The sequence below is a fragment of the Camarhynchus parvulus genome, chromosome 3, assembly GCF_901933205.1.
Source record: "Camarhynchus parvulus chromosome 3, STF_HiC, whole genome shotgun sequence".
NCBI lineage: Eukaryota > Metazoa > Chordata > Aves > Passeriformes > Thraupidae > Camarhynchus > Camarhynchus parvulus.
In genome coordinates this window covers 6119967-6136616 of record NC_044573.1, presented here as the reverse complement: position 1 = coordinate 6136616, position 16650 = coordinate 6119967, and the positions used below count along the sequence as shown (strand labels likewise).

At 45.2% G+C, this 16650-nt stretch overlaps 1 protein-coding gene across 1 annotated transcript in view; it reads right to left on the bottom strand.

The window, feature by feature from the left end:
* Positions 1 to 8941: 8941 nt before the first annotated feature.
* LOC115902812 (cullin-9-like) overlaps positions 8942 to 16650 on the bottom strand; it is a 15021-nt gene continuing 7312 nt past the window's right edge. The window contains exons 7-19 of the mRNA XM_030946629.1: positions 16076 to 16455; positions 15735 to 15994; positions 15294 to 15657; positions 14867 to 15007; positions 13106 to 13270; positions 12845 to 13008; positions 12633 to 12726; positions 12373 to 12447; positions 11772 to 11882; positions 10979 to 11096; positions 10503 to 10636; positions 10245 to 10336; positions 8942 to 9898 (exon numbers count right to left, since the gene is read on the bottom strand). Of these exons, the coding sequence (XP_030802489.1) occupies positions 9703 to 9898; positions 10245 to 10336; positions 10503 to 10636; positions 10979 to 11096; positions 11772 to 11882; positions 12373 to 12447; positions 12633 to 12726; positions 12845 to 13008; positions 13106 to 13270; positions 14867 to 15007; positions 15294 to 15657; positions 15735 to 15994; positions 16076 to 16455 (2294 nt within the window). The 3' untranslated portion in view covers positions 8942 to 9702. The remainder of the gene's footprint in view (positions 9899 to 10244; positions 10337 to 10502; positions 10637 to 10978; positions 11097 to 11771; positions 11883 to 12372; positions 12448 to 12632; positions 12727 to 12844; positions 13009 to 13105; positions 13271 to 14866; positions 15008 to 15293; positions 15658 to 15734; positions 15995 to 16075; positions 16456 to 16650) is intronic.

Below are 16650 nucleotides of genomic sequence, written 5' to 3'. Positions count from 1 at the left end.
TGGGGAGGGCAGTCCCAAAGCACAGCAGCCTCTTCACAGCAGGTTTCCCAATGCCCCCACCAGGCTGCCCATTGCCACCCTGTGTCCCTGCTGCCAGCTGTGCCACCAGGATGTCCCCAGCCCGCTGTGGCTCTGGGGTCCCTTTCTGCTGTCTGGCAGTGACATCTAGAGGCTCCCTGGCCTCAGCTCCTGCCTCACTGCTCGCAGCTCTTGGCGCGCAGAAACCTGTTCCTCACAAAGCCCTGGAAGGGCTGGAGTGCTCCAAGGAAGGAGGTGCAAGGCTTAAATCCAAGTCCTTCCCGTGCCCCTCCTTCCCTAAGCCGCGGTGGGAAGGATCTTTGTTGTAGCACCCCAAGAAAATCTGATATTTTTTCTGGGATACCAAAGGTCTGGGAGACCCAGCCCATATCTCTTCCCTGAGAGAAGAACTGGTCCACCCAAGGCTGGTGCTGGTTAAATGTGAAAAATGCCTATTTTATGATTGGCTTTTTGCAAATATTGAAACGAATATTATATATGTTATGTTGGAAAGTTACGCAGTATTAATTCTATTAAGTAGTGTGTTAAATATAGTTTAGGGTTATAACATAATGTTAAAATAGAAACCGTGCCATGTAAGATACTTTTCTTTAAAGAAAGGACTTGCACCAAATAGCAGCACCAGGAGACATCTAAGTCTTTCAGAGAAAGAGAATTTACTGCTCTCTTATCGAGTTCTTCCCACCTCACTCAGCCCTGAAGACGCCGTCAGGATTCAGAGGAAGAAGCTGACACTGACCAGACAGAATCCTGTGTTTGAATGGAATTTATTCATCATGTATGAGGTGTTTGAATATGCAACAGACTGTTGTTTTTAAGGGTTAATCCTCTGTGAATGTGTGTCCTTTTTCAGGCTTATTTTGCCCAGAAAGAGGTACCCAGATGTCCATAACTCTTTGTTTCTGTTGTTTCATATTGTCCTAAATCCTAATTGTCCAAATTTTAATTACTCTAATTATATTACTATTTTTATAACCATTTTATTACTATTAAACTTTAAAAATTTTAAAAAACAAGTGATTGGCATTTTTCACGTTAAATAATACATACAGCTTTCCACTTGAGGAAATATTATTTCCTTCCTTTACATGCCATCCATTAGGTTTGATGCCATCCAGCATCAAAGGCAAAGCTGCCACAGAAATACCTCTGTATCATGGCTGGCTGTGCAAGATGAAAGATTATTGTGCAAACAGTATTATGCATTTTAAAGCCATGCATTCAAGGAATGGGGAGGAAATATATCATCTCCATAGGCTGAATTATTCAGGCAGATGATGAATGCATCTCCTGAAGCATTCCCAGGGTTTGAGCTGAAATACCTACCATGGAGAGAGAGAGGGAATACTATTGCCTATGTGAAAGGTACTTGGTATTCAGTAGAATGTGTATTCTCTAGGGTGATATTCCACAGGCATTTTAAGTCAGCAGAGCAGATTGCAAACGAGCTTCTAGCCTGAAATCAGGGGAAAAAGCAGTTTAGTGGAGCAGAGCTTTATCACAATAAAAAAATCTGCAGGAATATTGCAGTGAAAAGTGGGAGGAATGCTTCTTGCCCATCCTGTGTCTTAGATCCACCCTCCTCTCCTCTTTACTTATTGTGCCTGCCTGATGCTGAGGAGTTGGGCTGCGAGGATGGCTCCCAGCTCCACAAAGGGAGAAATGCTAAGACAAGGTGGGAGGCCCAGCTGTGGGGTGAACCTTCTCCATCACCCTTGGATTTCATGGCCTAAAACCCGTTTTCCTTATCTCTGAGGTATTGTATTTGCAGGGTGCCCTGATGGAAGGAAAGAATGATGAATCTGACTCCATGTTCTCAGAAGGCTAATTTATTATTTTACGATACTATATCATATTAAAGAATACTAAACTGAACTATACTAAAGAATACAGAAAAGATACTTACACAATGCTGAAAAGATAACAATGAAAACTCGTGACTCTCTCTCCAGAGCCCCGACACATCTTGGCCCTAGTTGGCCAAAGAGTGAAAACAACTCACAGCAGAATCCAATGAAACAATCACCTGTGGGTAAACAATCTCCAAACATATTCCACATGTGAGCACAACACAGGAGAAGCAAATGAGATAAGAATTGTTTTCCTTTTTCTCTGAGGCTTCTCAGCTTCCCAGGAGAAAAATCCTGGGTGAAGGGATTTTTTCAGAGAATGTGAATGCCACACTGAGGGGCACAAGTTACATCTCCATCCATGGAGCAGGAAGGTGTTTTGCTTACCAATGGTGTATGTAATTTGCAAGACCTAAATATGGTCATTAACTGGTAGAAATATTAATGTGTCAAGTCGTTTGGGTTTTTGGAGTTTTTTTTTCAAGCCAGCATTCCATGTGCTCTAGAACTCAGAGGTGATAGGAGATATGAAATGAAAGTGAGATTGTCAGGCTGTCTTGATTTTACTGGATTGAAGGAAGAATGGTGAAAAGAAAATTGTAGCTGTGAGTGACAGATTTTTCTTTTTCTGATTTTTTTTTGCTCCTAGTCACAGGCATAAAAATTCCCCTCTTTCATTATTATATCAGATGAAACCAAAAGATTTTTCCCCTCCACTGGTAAAAAAAACAAACAGTTTCAAGCTTTTAGGGTGATCAGTGAAGGCCAGCACAATCTTTAATCAAATTTAGAAGATGAACTGGACACCTTACCCATAGCTCCTCGATATCATTGATTACCACAGAAGTCTGTGGTATTTTCAGGGTCCCCCGTCGTGGGGAGGAAATGATGAATCTGACTCCGTGTTCTTAGAAGGCTGATTTATTATGATATATCATATTAAAGAATACTATACTAAAACTATACTAAAGAATAGAGAAAGGATACAGACAGAAGGCTTAACAAGATAATAATGAAAACTCGTGACCCCTTCCACAGTCCGGACACAGCCTGACTGTGATTGGTCATTAATTTAAGACAATTCTCATGTTCGATAAACAATCTCCAACCACATTCCAAAGCAGCAAAACACAGGAGAAGCAAATGAGATAATTCTGTTTTCCTTTTTCTCTGAGGCTTCTCAGCTTCCCAGGAGAAGAATCCTGGGCAAGGGGATTTTTCAGAAAATATGACGGTGACAGAAGTCCCTTGGAAAAAGCCTTCCACATCAGTCTGAAGATGTTAGGAAGCCAAAAGGAACAGTGTGCTGTGGTGGACCTGGACATTTTCTTCTGGGGCCTGACTGCCTGGCAGAATTCTCCTTAAAGGCAGCAGAAGGGAATTGTGAACTTCTAGGTGGCCTTTGTAACACTCAGCATTTCAAACTCCTCATCTGGGTGTTGGCTCTGGCCTGGGGAGGGTGTTGTGGTGTTGTGAGGGTCCCCAGGATGACGTGAGAGATGAGAATTTGACTCCAAGTTCTCAGAAGGCTGATATATTATTATATTATATTGAAATTATATACTAAACTATACTAAAGAAAGAGAAAGGAGACATCAGAAGTCTAGACAAGAATGAATAATAAAAACCCGTGACAGACTCAGAGTCAGACACAGCTGGCTGTGATTGGCCATTAATTAAAAACAATTCACATGCTGGGTAAACAATTCTCCAAATCACATTCCAGAGGAGCAAAACATGGAGAAGCTGAGGCTTTTCATCTTCCAAGGAGAAGGGAGAAGAATTGGTTTAGTGACAGGGGATTGATCTTAAAGGTCCCTTTCAACCTAAACCATTCTATGATTTCATGAAAAAAGCACTGAAGGGATGCAACGTTTTGGCAAATTGGAATCTCCTGGGCAAAGTATTTGAACAAACTTTTTTTTTCCTTCTTGCAACGGATAGATTGTGTAAGAACTTCTGGGAAACAACACTGGCTACAAGCCCCTGTACTGCTGATAAGCAGACACTCCCCCGAGGCTAATCTCATCTTAATTTGTCAGGGGTGTGTGTTTTAACTACTCAATCATTCGATAAGAGACTTTACCTCATTTACAGTATAGTCACTCCTCTTCCGAGCCCTGTTTGAAGAGGAGTGAATTCCTCCGGGAATTTTAACCCCAGAAGCTTCACCTGAGGAGGTTATTGAAAGAAGGGGCTGTTTGACCAGCTGCAGGTGGGCAGGAGATGCTGCCGCAGTTCCAGCCGGGAGCTGCAGATGTCAGGATTGAACTGCAGGCTCCCAGCCAGATAAAGCCTGCAGCCGAGGCACCGTGTAGGTGACACTGGGAATGCCATGCTCGAAGCTTGCTTTTCTGAAAAAATGCCTATTTTATGATTGGCTTTTCGCAAATATTGAAATGAATATTATATATGTTATGTTGGAAAGTTATGCTGTGTTAATTCTCTTAAGTAGTGTGTTAAATATAGTTTTAGGTTATAACATAAAGTTAAAATAGAAACTATGTTATGTAGGATACTTTTTTCTAAAGAAAGGACTCGCACCAGATAGCAGCCACAGGACACCTAAATCTTTCAGAGAAAGAGAATTTATTGCTCCATTATCAGAAGAAACCAACTTCTTCCTGCCTCACTCAGTCCTGAAGAAGCCCTCAGGATTCAGAGGAAGAAGCTGACACTGACCAGACAGAATCCTGTGTTTGAATGGAATTTATGCATCATGTATGAGGTGTTTGAATATGCAACAGGCTGTTGCTTTTAAGGGTTAATCCTCTGTTAATGTGAGTCCTTTTTCAGGCTTATTTTACCCAGAAAAAGGTACCCAGATGTCCAGAACTCTTTGTTTTTATTGTCTCATATTGTCTTAATTCAAATGGTCCAAAATTTTTATTACTCTAATTATATTACTATTTTTATAACCATTTTATTACTATTAAACTTTTAAAATTTTAAAAAACAAGTGGTTGGCATTTTTCACACTTTGGAGGTGTAAAACCCCTCTTGAAAAAAGATTATTTTCCTCCACAAACGCAGAGCCAATGCTGATACCACAGGGGTTGCCCTGAAGGTGCTGCACCCACCTCCGTCCACACACAGAAGAGTAAAAAAACGTACAGAAAAAGGCACCAAAGTTAATCAAAGTCTTCTGAGCAGCTTCTGGTTGAGGAATCATTAACTATATAAGGTTATCTTAGTCTGGAGAAGAGATGCTTACAATGATGTTAGAGAGCAGGTGCATAAAAAAAGCCCATTCTTTGTCCTGTACCACAACCAAGAGCAGCAGATAAATCTCTTGCTGGTGTGGGCTGGAGCTGTACCATGCAAAGTGAATCTCCTCCTCGAGCTTAATTCTAGGAGCAATCCTTACAATTTTGAGCAACCACTGAATGATTGCTTGAAGAAGAATAGGAATTAACACCCTCACCATCATTCCACTCATCTCCAAGTCTGCAAATCCCACCACCCACAAGCCACTGAAGCCATAATCAAATACTTCCCTAGTACAAGCAGCTGCCTCGGCATTCGTCGTCTTTTGAAGCAGAACCAGTGTGGCATTAACAAATTAAATCAGGCAATGTCCTGCCCCTACTAACAGCAATTGCAGTCTAACTAGTCCCAGCCCCTTTCCATTACTGATTCACAGCAGTACTTAATCCCTAGTCACTGCTATCAACAATAATTAAATTCACTGCCACCCATTCTTGTCCTAAATCAGTCCACTCAAAATTATTAACCACCATTATCCTTGCCTCAGCAGCTCTAGGAGACTGAACTGGACTAAATCAAGCACAGATTTGAAAAGTCTTAAGCATTCTCACTTGGGCTGAATAGCCTAATAATTATTATGGCTGTAATAGCCAAACACCCCCTACTAACTTTCTACTTATACCTCCCTATAGCTTATATATATATAAGTTTATATATATAAAGTTTATATATATATATATAAAAATAACATCTATACTAACTTTCTACTTATACTTCCTTATAACTTAAATATATATAAGTTTATATATATAAGCTTTTTATATATATATAAATAACATCTATACTAACTTTCTACTTATACTTCCTTATAACTTAAATATATAAATAGCTTATACATACTAACTTTCTACTTATACTTCCTGATAATTGCCACAACAGTCCTCACTCTCAACACAAAGTTCAAAAAGCACCAATGATAATGGTCTAAAGAACAAAAATATGGGTGAGGGCACAGGAGACAGAGACTACTCACCCCAAACTACATGTGGCAACAAAAATCTTCACTTCCCCAATCCCTCCCTTATATAGGGCATTTGAAAGACCCAGTCTGGATGCTCTCATTGGTTTGAACCCCTTCAGGTCCTGGCCAGTGAGATGGCTGCAGCCTTGGGAGATATTTGGTTGGCTAACACCCTTGTCAATCACTGTAACATCTCATACACGCTAAAATCTCAGTATTAGTCTTAGGCTTCCTAGCAGGACTTCCCCTGCTACCAGGATTCCTGTTTAAATTACTTATTACTGAAAAACTTACTAAGCACGTAATGACCAAAACAGATACAGTCATTGTCATACTCTCACTACTAGGATTGCTCCTGTGCCTTCTCCTCACACACTATTCACCAAACACACTGCCAAGACCCCAAAGAAAAGCCCTAACAATAATTCTGTGCCTATCACTAACCAAAATCCTGCCCAACAAAATACATAAACCTAGATGACCACATCCCTAACAAAAAATAAGCCCTAGCAATTGAAACTACTAGTTAATAGAGTTAAACATCTCTAGCATTAACCCTAATGACTGTATCTCTATCCCTAAACGTATTTCAACTAACCTCTCACCTTAAATTTAAGCCCAACACTTGTCCTAACCCTAAATGTAACCAAAATGACTGTAAATCTAATATTAACTCCACTACCTAATGCTATCCCTATCAACACTAACCCTGAACTCAAAGCTAGCTCTAACTTTATCCCTCATGGCTGTAATCCTAACCTTAAACTCAAGCCTAACCATAATACAAACCCTTAACCTAAAACCCCAACTCTGACCATAACCCTAACCCTCTCTTTAGCACTGTTTGCTATACCTAAACCTAATGGCTCCTAAACACAACCACGCACAAAGGGAGTATAAAGGGAAGATGAGGACTTACAGAAAGTGGTTCACCAGCACCCTCAGGACCATGGTCCCTGAAGTTTGCAGAATCCTGGGAGTAAGGACCACAGAGCCTACTGGGCAGGCAACCCTGAGTCCCAGCAGCATGGGGTTGGGCATGATGCTGGGTGCTTTGGTGCCTGAGATTATGTAATCACCAAGTCCTCTGAGCAGGGGTCCCTGAAGGATGATTTTGATGGTCTCTTTGGTAGTGACTGGTTAGAATCTTTCCAATCTTTTGTTGGCAGCAGAACACACTGCTGAGTATGTATTTTGATCCTGAGTTCCTGATGTGCAGGGCAATGCCCACTAAATGGTGAGCAGCAGACTCTCAGCTGAGAAATTGCCTTGTGGGGTACATTCCTCATTCTAAATGGTAAGGCACTAATAATAATCTTGTTGGAAATGCCTCCAATGGATGGAGGGAAATGTTAATGCATTCCAGTTGTTACTAATTTTGTCCTTTCCAAAGCTGGTAATGTGGGAAGATGGGTAAATTCGGTGTGTGCCTCAGGGGGGTTTGATTTTCAGTGATAATGGGCAGCGAATTAAATTGTATTGTGTTAATTGTTATATAACACTGTATATTACTGCTTCTTTCACTTATGTTCTGACATGGCAATCTGGTACAGTGTAAAAATTACCTTTATCTTTACCTTCTTCTTTACGGATTTGGGTGATGTTTTGTAATTGGGCAGAAAAGTCACATTGTGGGCTTCCAGAGACCAGTTATTGGGTTAAAAGGGAAAATAATCTAGGTGTCAGCTCTTAATTGGATAGTTTAGTCTTAAAAGACCTTGTAACCAGAGATTGCTGGCCATTTTGTGGCTTGCTAGTGAAAAGCTGCTGAACTCATGGTTGTGAGACTGTTTTACTGATAAGAAATAATAAACACCTGAGTCAGAACATGAACTACCATCTCAAGTGCCTTTAATGCAGACCCAGAGAAACCAAAACCAGCGCATGTGGTACAGGAATGACAACTGAAGAAGCCCTTCTTGTTGTCCTTGGCTCCTTGGCCAGTGTCAGGTAGGTAGCTTGACTGGCACAGTACAAACTGTGCTGTTTGTCCTAGCACAGGTGTCCTGCAGGCTCAGGGAGGACAGAAACCTCCCACAGAGCAGGAGGGCAAGGTTTGATCATGATGTTCAGTACAAACACTCCATGAGAGCAGAGATTCACAACCCTGACTCTGGGTTTTAGGCAGACATCCAGGAGACAGGGAAGGAGGAACTGCAGGCATGAGTCTCCACATAAGCAGCTTAGGCATGTAGGATGCTCTGCTCCATCCCCAACAACCTGGGAAATTCAGGTTGTTGGGATTTCCACCATAACAGACTCTGCAGGACTAGGAGCTACCAGCTGCAGGGAAGTGGAAAAATCAGTCTTCCCTCATGGTCTGTCTGGCAGTTGCTCCCTGTCCAACATCCCATAAGAACCCCACATCCCTTCCAGATGATATCCAAGGCCTAAGACTCCTGTATCTCCAAAATCACCCAAATCACCCCTCAAGCCCTGATAGCAGTCCCACATCTGCCTTTTGCTGGGCACCAGACATCACCACATCCATCAGCATGCAGGCATCCTGTCTTGCACCTGGTCCCACAAACACCAGCCCCACTACTCTGTATGGCCTGGGCCCCTGCCCTGTTCCCCACACCCTCTCACTGCTCCCTGAACTGCCCAGGAAGGAAAAGCCACTTTGCAGGGCAGACTGGGTGGTCTGGCTGAGGATTCTAAACCCAACTCATTTGTGATTTCTAGCTAATTTCACAAATAACTTCTGGGATGAGCACACTCAGGTCACATCCTCACTTGAGGGTATCCTGCTATCCTGCTCTCCCTCCACTCCCCTGTTCCTCACAGACAACAAGAAGGCTTGTGCTAGAAGAAAACTGTTTATTTTTTTAAACAGAACTTTTTTTCAACCCTTGTTCCTCAGGGTTTTCTTTTTTTTTTTGCAAAGATACATTATTATCTGAACAACCTCTGCATATATATATATATATATATATGTATATAAAATATACGTGTGTGCATATATTTATAAACTTAAACAATGCTGCAAACTGGTGTCACTCATAGTGGCCCTTCCTGCTTCATAACAGAGAAGAAAACTCCAACAAAGGGCAAAAATGCAGCTCCTCTCAACCAGAGGAACTGAACCACATCTGTCTGTGGCTGGAGAGAATCCACCAGCTCCAGCTGGGAAGCTTTGAGTGTAAATGCATCTTTTTACAGCATTTCTAGACAGCATTGCTAGACAGTGCTGTGCTGGGACATGTGCCACCCTCTCCAGTGCCCAGCCCTTGGGGACAGCACACCAAGGACAAGGAGCAGCCCTTTAGCAGGTGGCAAATGGTCCTTACTTTGCAGGTGGGCTTTCTAACTCAATTAAATACCTACAGGCAGAACTGGAGACAAGAGAAAAAGGCAAGGAGATGTCTTTCTGAGAGAGATGGCCACAGTAACACAGACCAGCTGCCCAGAGCATGTTCCTGCACATTCAAGAGTCACTGAGCAAGAAACCTCCCAGAGGAAATATTTTGTTCCATCTGAGAGCTCCTCCCTGCCTTTGAGGAAAAACAGTAACACAAACTGGTTGAGAAAAAGTAGAGGCAGAGGTCCAAGGTGGCAAGGCTAGGTGACAGGACCCTTCCAGTGTTAGCTACGATAGCTATCATTATCATCAAAGTAAGAATCACAATCTGAATCATTATCAATCATAAAGTTGTCTTCATCAAGGTCATCATCATCATCATCATAGTCTTCCTGCCACTGTGGATCATACTCGTCATCTTCAACCTCCTTGCCACCTTCATCTGTGTTGGGGGAGTCACACAGGAGGATTCGTTTTTGCCTGTTGAGGAGGAGAGCGTAAAAGCAGAGCCTCTGCTGTGAGCATCAGCTGTGACCCAGCCCCACAACACCCTCCTGTCATTGTCTCAGCATCCCCAGCCAAAGAAACTCGGGAGAGTCCAGGGAGAGCAACTGCCATAACTGATTCTGCCAGTGATGGAGCTTTCTCCTGCATACAAGCAGGAGTTTTGCTCGTTTCCCTACACCACTACATCACTTAAATTGCAAGTAATCAGTGTTTGTCATTCACTCTTTTGTATGTCAGTGTGCACAGGAGAAAACTCTGCTCACCTGCTTTTTGTCTGCACTCACTCACCTTCCCCTGTTACCCCACTAAGAAAACTCACCCTGTACATGCAATGGCTGAAGCAGGCACATTTGCAAGTTTCGACTTTCTCTGAACAGCATCTCCTGAAGTCTGGAGCCCAACATGGAAATCCTGTTAGCAGGAAAGAACAGCCAAAAGAGACAGAAACAGTATGTAATTTGTGCTGCAAACCCCTACCCTGCAAACACACAATCCTAAGTCTATCCCCTCAGCTGATCAAGCCCTTTAGTTTGCCCACAAGAGCAAGCCAAGGCACGAGCAGCCACGTGGCCTTCACCTGTGTGGAGTGCCAGAGGATTGCAAAGAGCCGCTCCTTGATCTGCCGCACCAACTCCAAACCCGTGTGGAAGTGCTCTGCTTTCAGGAGCTGAAGAGAAGTGGCCAGGTCCTGGTACTGCAGCAGGGTTTCCTCTGCAATTCAAGGCCAACAAAGTCATGCTGCATCCCACACTCCTGAGGAGAGACCAAGTCCTTGGCTCTGATTATGAAGCCAGCCATAGCTGCTTAGATGCCCTGTGCAAATGCATCCCTCTTTCAGAACAGAACACGTTGCTCATTTCTGCATCAATCTCCACTGGCAGCCAAACTCAAGTGGACTTCCTCAGAAATGACATCAAGCAGGCAAGGACTGGTCTGGGAGAAGTGAGGCCAGCTGGGTGTTGATATATTTGCTATCACCCCACTACTGAGCTGCTGCTCTTTGGCTAGAGCTAGAAATGCCAGTCACAACCTCAAGGAGGCTGCAGGACTTACCCAGAAGGATCTGCAGAGCATTAGTGAGCAGCTCCAGGCTCTCAGTCTGCTGTTCCACAATATCCATGCTCTCAGTGTCCTGGTTATAGTAGCTGTACACACAGGAGTAGGCCAGCACCTGGTAAAGTACAGATCATCTTGTTAAGCACCCTCCTTCAGTTCAGAGTGGGCAAGAAGGGAGCAGCATCAAACCTCTCCAGACCTCATTATTATCAGTGACCCATTATGACAAGGGACAGCAGTGCCAGGCTAACTCCAGCTACTGGCAGGATTGGAAATGAATGTGCAATTATTTCACATTGAAGTCTAAAATAACTGATTTTTCCCACCTGCAAACCATCACAAGAACACAGACTGTAAATGCATAACAAGTGTGACCGACCAGCAGCCAAAAGCCAAACCCATCGGCACACAGGACTAGGCAATGCTGGGCAGGCCAGGCTGAACAAAAGTGGCAGTGAACAAAGAGAATGGAGCCCAAAGGGAAGCAGGCATGGTGCTGTACAGCACCAAGAACCCACAACACAGGCATTTCAACAAGTGGCAAACTCCAGTTATGAATTAATGACTGAGCTCCAAATCCTATGACCTTACTGTCAGGAACACTGCAAACAGAGTTCAACTCACACTCAAAGCAGGGAAGGGCAGACATGAGCTCTTCCCCTGTCCTGATGCTACTCCTCCCCTCAAGCTTTCTTTGTGTCCTCTTTTTTGGAGAAGAACAAGGCTGGTATCTCTTCACACCAGCAGAATTAAGTCTAAACCACAGCAAGACTGTATTAGCCAGCCTTACCTTCCGTGCCTGTTCTAGCACTTTGCAGGCATCAAGGACAAAGGTCAAGTTCCTAATTTTTGGCATTTCTCTGATGGAAGAAATGCTGTTCCTCAGACTTACAGCAAATTCCTGCAAAAACCAAAGGAGGGGAGGAAAAGAGTCAATGTCATTGTCAAGCTCCACAAGACTGAAAAAACAGCACCTTCCACACAAATAATTGCTAAGCATTCTGAAGTGCCATCCCAGAAGATGCAGGCAGCAAAAGAGCATTTAATGCATCCAACTATGACATTTCTACTGTGCCATCACTTCAACCTTTTACAGCACCTCAGCTCTGAGCAGAGCTCAGCCTTCAGTCACCACTGCTTCCAACTCCTGCACCACTCTGAGCCCCTCAACACCACAAGTCAGGGGCTCAGTTTCCACAACAGGCTGGATAGAAGAAAGCAGCCAAGGACTGCTCCTTAATGTCAGAGCCAGGGCAAAATGATCATCCAGTGATCCCAGCCTGGATGTGAAGCCTGCTTCTAAGCAGAGAAGACACTGACACAACAGAAAGTGCCCTGCTCACCAGGGCTGAGCAGCAGTCAGCATCTGCAAAAGAAGGAGGAGACCTTACCCTTGCATGGTGATGAAAGGTGCATCTCTCATTGTAATCCTGGAAACGCTTCTCCTGCCATGCTGCTTTACTCACCTGAAAGGAAAGGTACAGGAACTTGGAGCAATTTCCCTCGAGTACCAGGGCTACCTGGAAATGCCAGTATTACTGGCAAATTCACAAAGTCCAAAGGGCCCAAGTGGAGATGCTTACCATCTCTGAGAGGCTACAGGAGTCTCTGAACACAAGCATGAACCAAGGAGATCCAGCAAACCACTCACCATAGCAGAGCAGTTGTAATAATCCTTGTGATTCGGCCTCCAGGGCTTGAGGCAGCGCCAGCAGAAGCCATGATTACACTTTGCACATGTCATACTGCAGAGGGACAATGGGAATTGCTCAGTCCTGACTGCCACTTGCAGACAGTTCCTGACAGGGCTCCCCTACACCACAGCCAGGGACTGTGCCACAAACACAAAAATTTTATACTCACTGCAGGCACCCTTCATTTTTCTCTATCTGAGCCTGGCAGTTTGGGCAGTGCTTTGAAATGAGCTTAGCCAGGTGTTTGCTTTGGGCTTCACTTGTCATTCCCTCATAGTATCCATCATCATCCACCCACCGAGACATGTGGCTGCAGCTGGCAGGATAATGGGCCTGAGAAATAGAGAAAGACAATCAGTCAACCACACAAAAGCACAAGGGTGTGTGCCAAACCTAGGACAGTACAGCCTGTGAGCCAGCTCAGTCTCACCTCTGGGAAGTTGCAGTTGAAGCAGGATATCCAGGAGCACTTGGAACAGGCTGCTCCATAGCCAAGCCCATCCTTAAGGAGGATCTGATCACAGCCCTGAGGGTTGGTGCACCATGTCAGGTTGGAGCAACACTCAACATAGCGTCTGAGGAGGGCTTGTTCATACTGTAATGAGAGGCCAGGAAAGAGATTTAAGCCTGAGAAGCTGCATGGTTAAGCCTTAAAAGCAGTGTCTGGTGCCTTGGGCTATGCATCTCACCAAACAGCAGCTCACAACAAAACAGCACTCAGTCAGTTTACCCTTCCATTCCTTTTGTGTTCATTTTCCTATCCCCACCACGTCATATCTGGAAGCTGTTGCATTTCATAAAATTGTTGAGGTTAGAAGGCATTTCTGGAAATTAAAACCTGGTTCATCCTCTCCAGCTTAAAGCAGGATTGCTCGGGACTGTGTCCAGTTGGATTTTGAATATACCAAAGCACAGAGACTACAAACCTCTCTGCCCAAACTGGTACCATGTCTCACTACCCTTACTATTGGAAAAAAAACCTACCCCCAACAAATAGTTTTCTAATGTTTAAATATAATTCCAGCATTCGATCTTCATAAAATAATCTAGTTATTTTGAGCTCAGGATTGGACCAGAGACCTCCCCAGATTACTGCAACCCAAAATATTCTATGACTGTATGTGTGACTCTGCATCAGACATTAACACTCCAGCCACACCACTTACTGATCAAAAGGAAAACATAACATTTCAGTGACAGCATCAGAGCAACTTGTTAAAATTAGCTGCTATTTATGTCAACCTGCAATAATTATTTCTTTTTATAAAACAGTCACAGCAACAGGCTACTAAATCCTGCTTTCAGACAGGTGTGAATATGGGATTTGCAAAGGCAGTGAGGACTAAATGTCCAGATATATGCATTAATTCTCCAAACACTTTCTATAAAAAACAACCCAAAAGATACAACTGTCAAACAACAGAGCAGTGGAAAAGAGACTGTTCTGCCCAGCAGTTAACAAAAAGAGTCTGTCATGTGACAGCTACAGCTCTGCCATTAGGTGGAGAGGACATTCAGCCTTAAAAATTGAAAGAACAAAAAAAGTAGGATGTGCTTTAGAACAAGCATCTACTACTAGCATCTAGCCTGATGACCAAGCAGTAAGGTAAGCAGAGCTCAGAAAGCTTGGCTTAGATACCTCTGTAGACTCACACAGAGTGAAAATTAAGTCTGATGGGATAATCCCTGCCATCTTCACAAAAACCTGAACTGCTCAAAGCCAGAGACCGATGGAAGAGAAAGGACATAGGGGTCAGTGATGCAGCAGTAAAATGAAATTGCTCATGTTTTCATTTGGCTGCTATTATTATTATTATATTATTATTATTATTATTATTATTATTATTATTATTATTATTATTAAATTGCTTCCAGCACACCAGTAGAGGATACTTGTCATGAGCTGCTGCCATGGCTCTCATCTAGTCCTGAACTAATGATGTCCCTGAAATGTTGCTTGCTAGAGATATATTTAGAGGAAATGCCACTGTGCTCTTTTGTTGATGTTATGCTTTCCTGAACAGCTGGTATTGACCATAATCAGAGAAAACAGACAAAATCTGGCTGGCCACCATTATCAAGCTGCCAGTCTTGGTAACAGGAAGGGGAAAAGCAGCAACAAAATTATCTGATAGTGCTGACCAAAATGTAGGAGAGCTTGGACACCCAGCAGCACCCCCTCCTGCTTCACCTTGGCTATGATCTCCTCGGAGGACACGATGGAGTAGATGAAGGCTGTGGTGGGCTGAGCTCGGCACTCGGATATGGGGCAGGTGCAGTTGACAACCATGTTCTGCTCAATGCGAGTTGTGAGATATTCCCTCCAACAGGGCTGCCAGGGCACAAGAGCAGAGATCAGACCTAAGCAGGGCTGTGTGACCCTGGAAGCCATCCCCACCCAGCACCCCACAGATCACAGGTAAGTGCCCCAAAGCACAAAAGTGGGAATAGACAAGCCGGGGAGTGAAGGATCACAACAAACAAGTGAGCTGAGGAAAGAGAATGTATAAGCTCTGAAAAATCCCCTGATAACACCTTCAGACAAAGAACAGCTGCTCCAAGTAGACAGCAGCAATTGCCTGTCAATTAGCAGGAACCAAAGGCCCCAGGACCTTCACCTTGCAACAGTAGTGCATGCAGCAAAGGGTTGGTGGCTTCTCAGTGGGACACAGCTGGTTCACACAGACTGGGCAGTGGGTTCCAGGGCTTGGGGGTGGCTGGACATCCTGCACTTGCAGCCCTGAGGAGATGAGCAGGCCCTCACGGTTCTCCACATAGCACTGGATCAGGAAATCCACATTCCACCTGCAGTGCATGAGGAGGTGCCGAGCAACATCATCTGGTATGCTCAGAGTATCCTGGACCTGCTGTACTGTCTGGTTCATGAGCAGCTTTGCCTCCTCTGGACTGAGTGTGTGCCCCATTGGCACCTGCAGCATTGCCATGAGATATTCCTCCGCCCGGTCTGTGCCAGGATCCCGCCTGACATGGAGAAACGTGCCATGTTCACACCAGGTGGAGATGCACACCCCTCCACACCTGGTGACATGCACCCTTACCAATGCAGGCTGTCTCTGCCATCCTCCTCCAGAGATGCTTGGGCTGGCCTGCACTGGAAAGTCATCTGTGCTTGGCCACCAAGAGGTGTTGTGGATTCAGCAGAGATGTATTCCAAGACGTGAGGCCTCCCCTCCTGGCGCCGCAGGTAGCCCTGGTGCAGCAGGTGCAGGATGCAGGACAGCACGTCCACGCTGTGGCAGCAGAAGCTCAGGAACTGCACCCCTGGGCCCAGCTCTCCCTTCTGACACGCATCGATCACCTGTGGCAGCAAGGGAGCCCCAGTGCAGTGGCTGCAGCCCCCAGGCAGCCCCTGTGCCCCCCGTCCCCCTGCAGCCCGTACCCTGAACACCAGGTTGTCGATGTGCAGCTGCTTCTCCCCCTTGAGGATGCGGGTGATGAGGCAGCACAGGACGTTCCTCTTCCTCTCCAGGGCGCTCACCTCGGCCCTCTCTGTCCGCAGGTACCTCTGCTGGGGCAGCAGCCTCAGCTGGCGGCCGCAGCTCTGCGCCAGGGCTGCCTGGTTCAGCCGCAGGGCACCTGCAGCCAGCACCCAAGCCAGGCTCAGCCAGGCTTGAGCTGGGCCCTGAAGGAGCCCCAGGGCACACGTGTGCCTGGGGGAGCCAAGCTGGGCCTCCTGTGGCTGCCTGCACCGCTGGCCACCCCAGCCCTGTCCCCCACACGTGGCCCCAAGCCACAGCCAGACACACACGGCCCCTGACCCTGACCCAAGCCACACACAGACCGAGACCCACCCAACCACCCACGCTGGCCCAGGCCCCGTGCATGGCCCCAGCCCCACCCCACACATCACACCCAGCCCCACACTGGCCTCAGGCCCCACCCTCACACACACCTGTGCCCCAAGCACCAACACATGGACCCAGCCCCCCCTATGAGCTCCTGCACCCCTAAGCA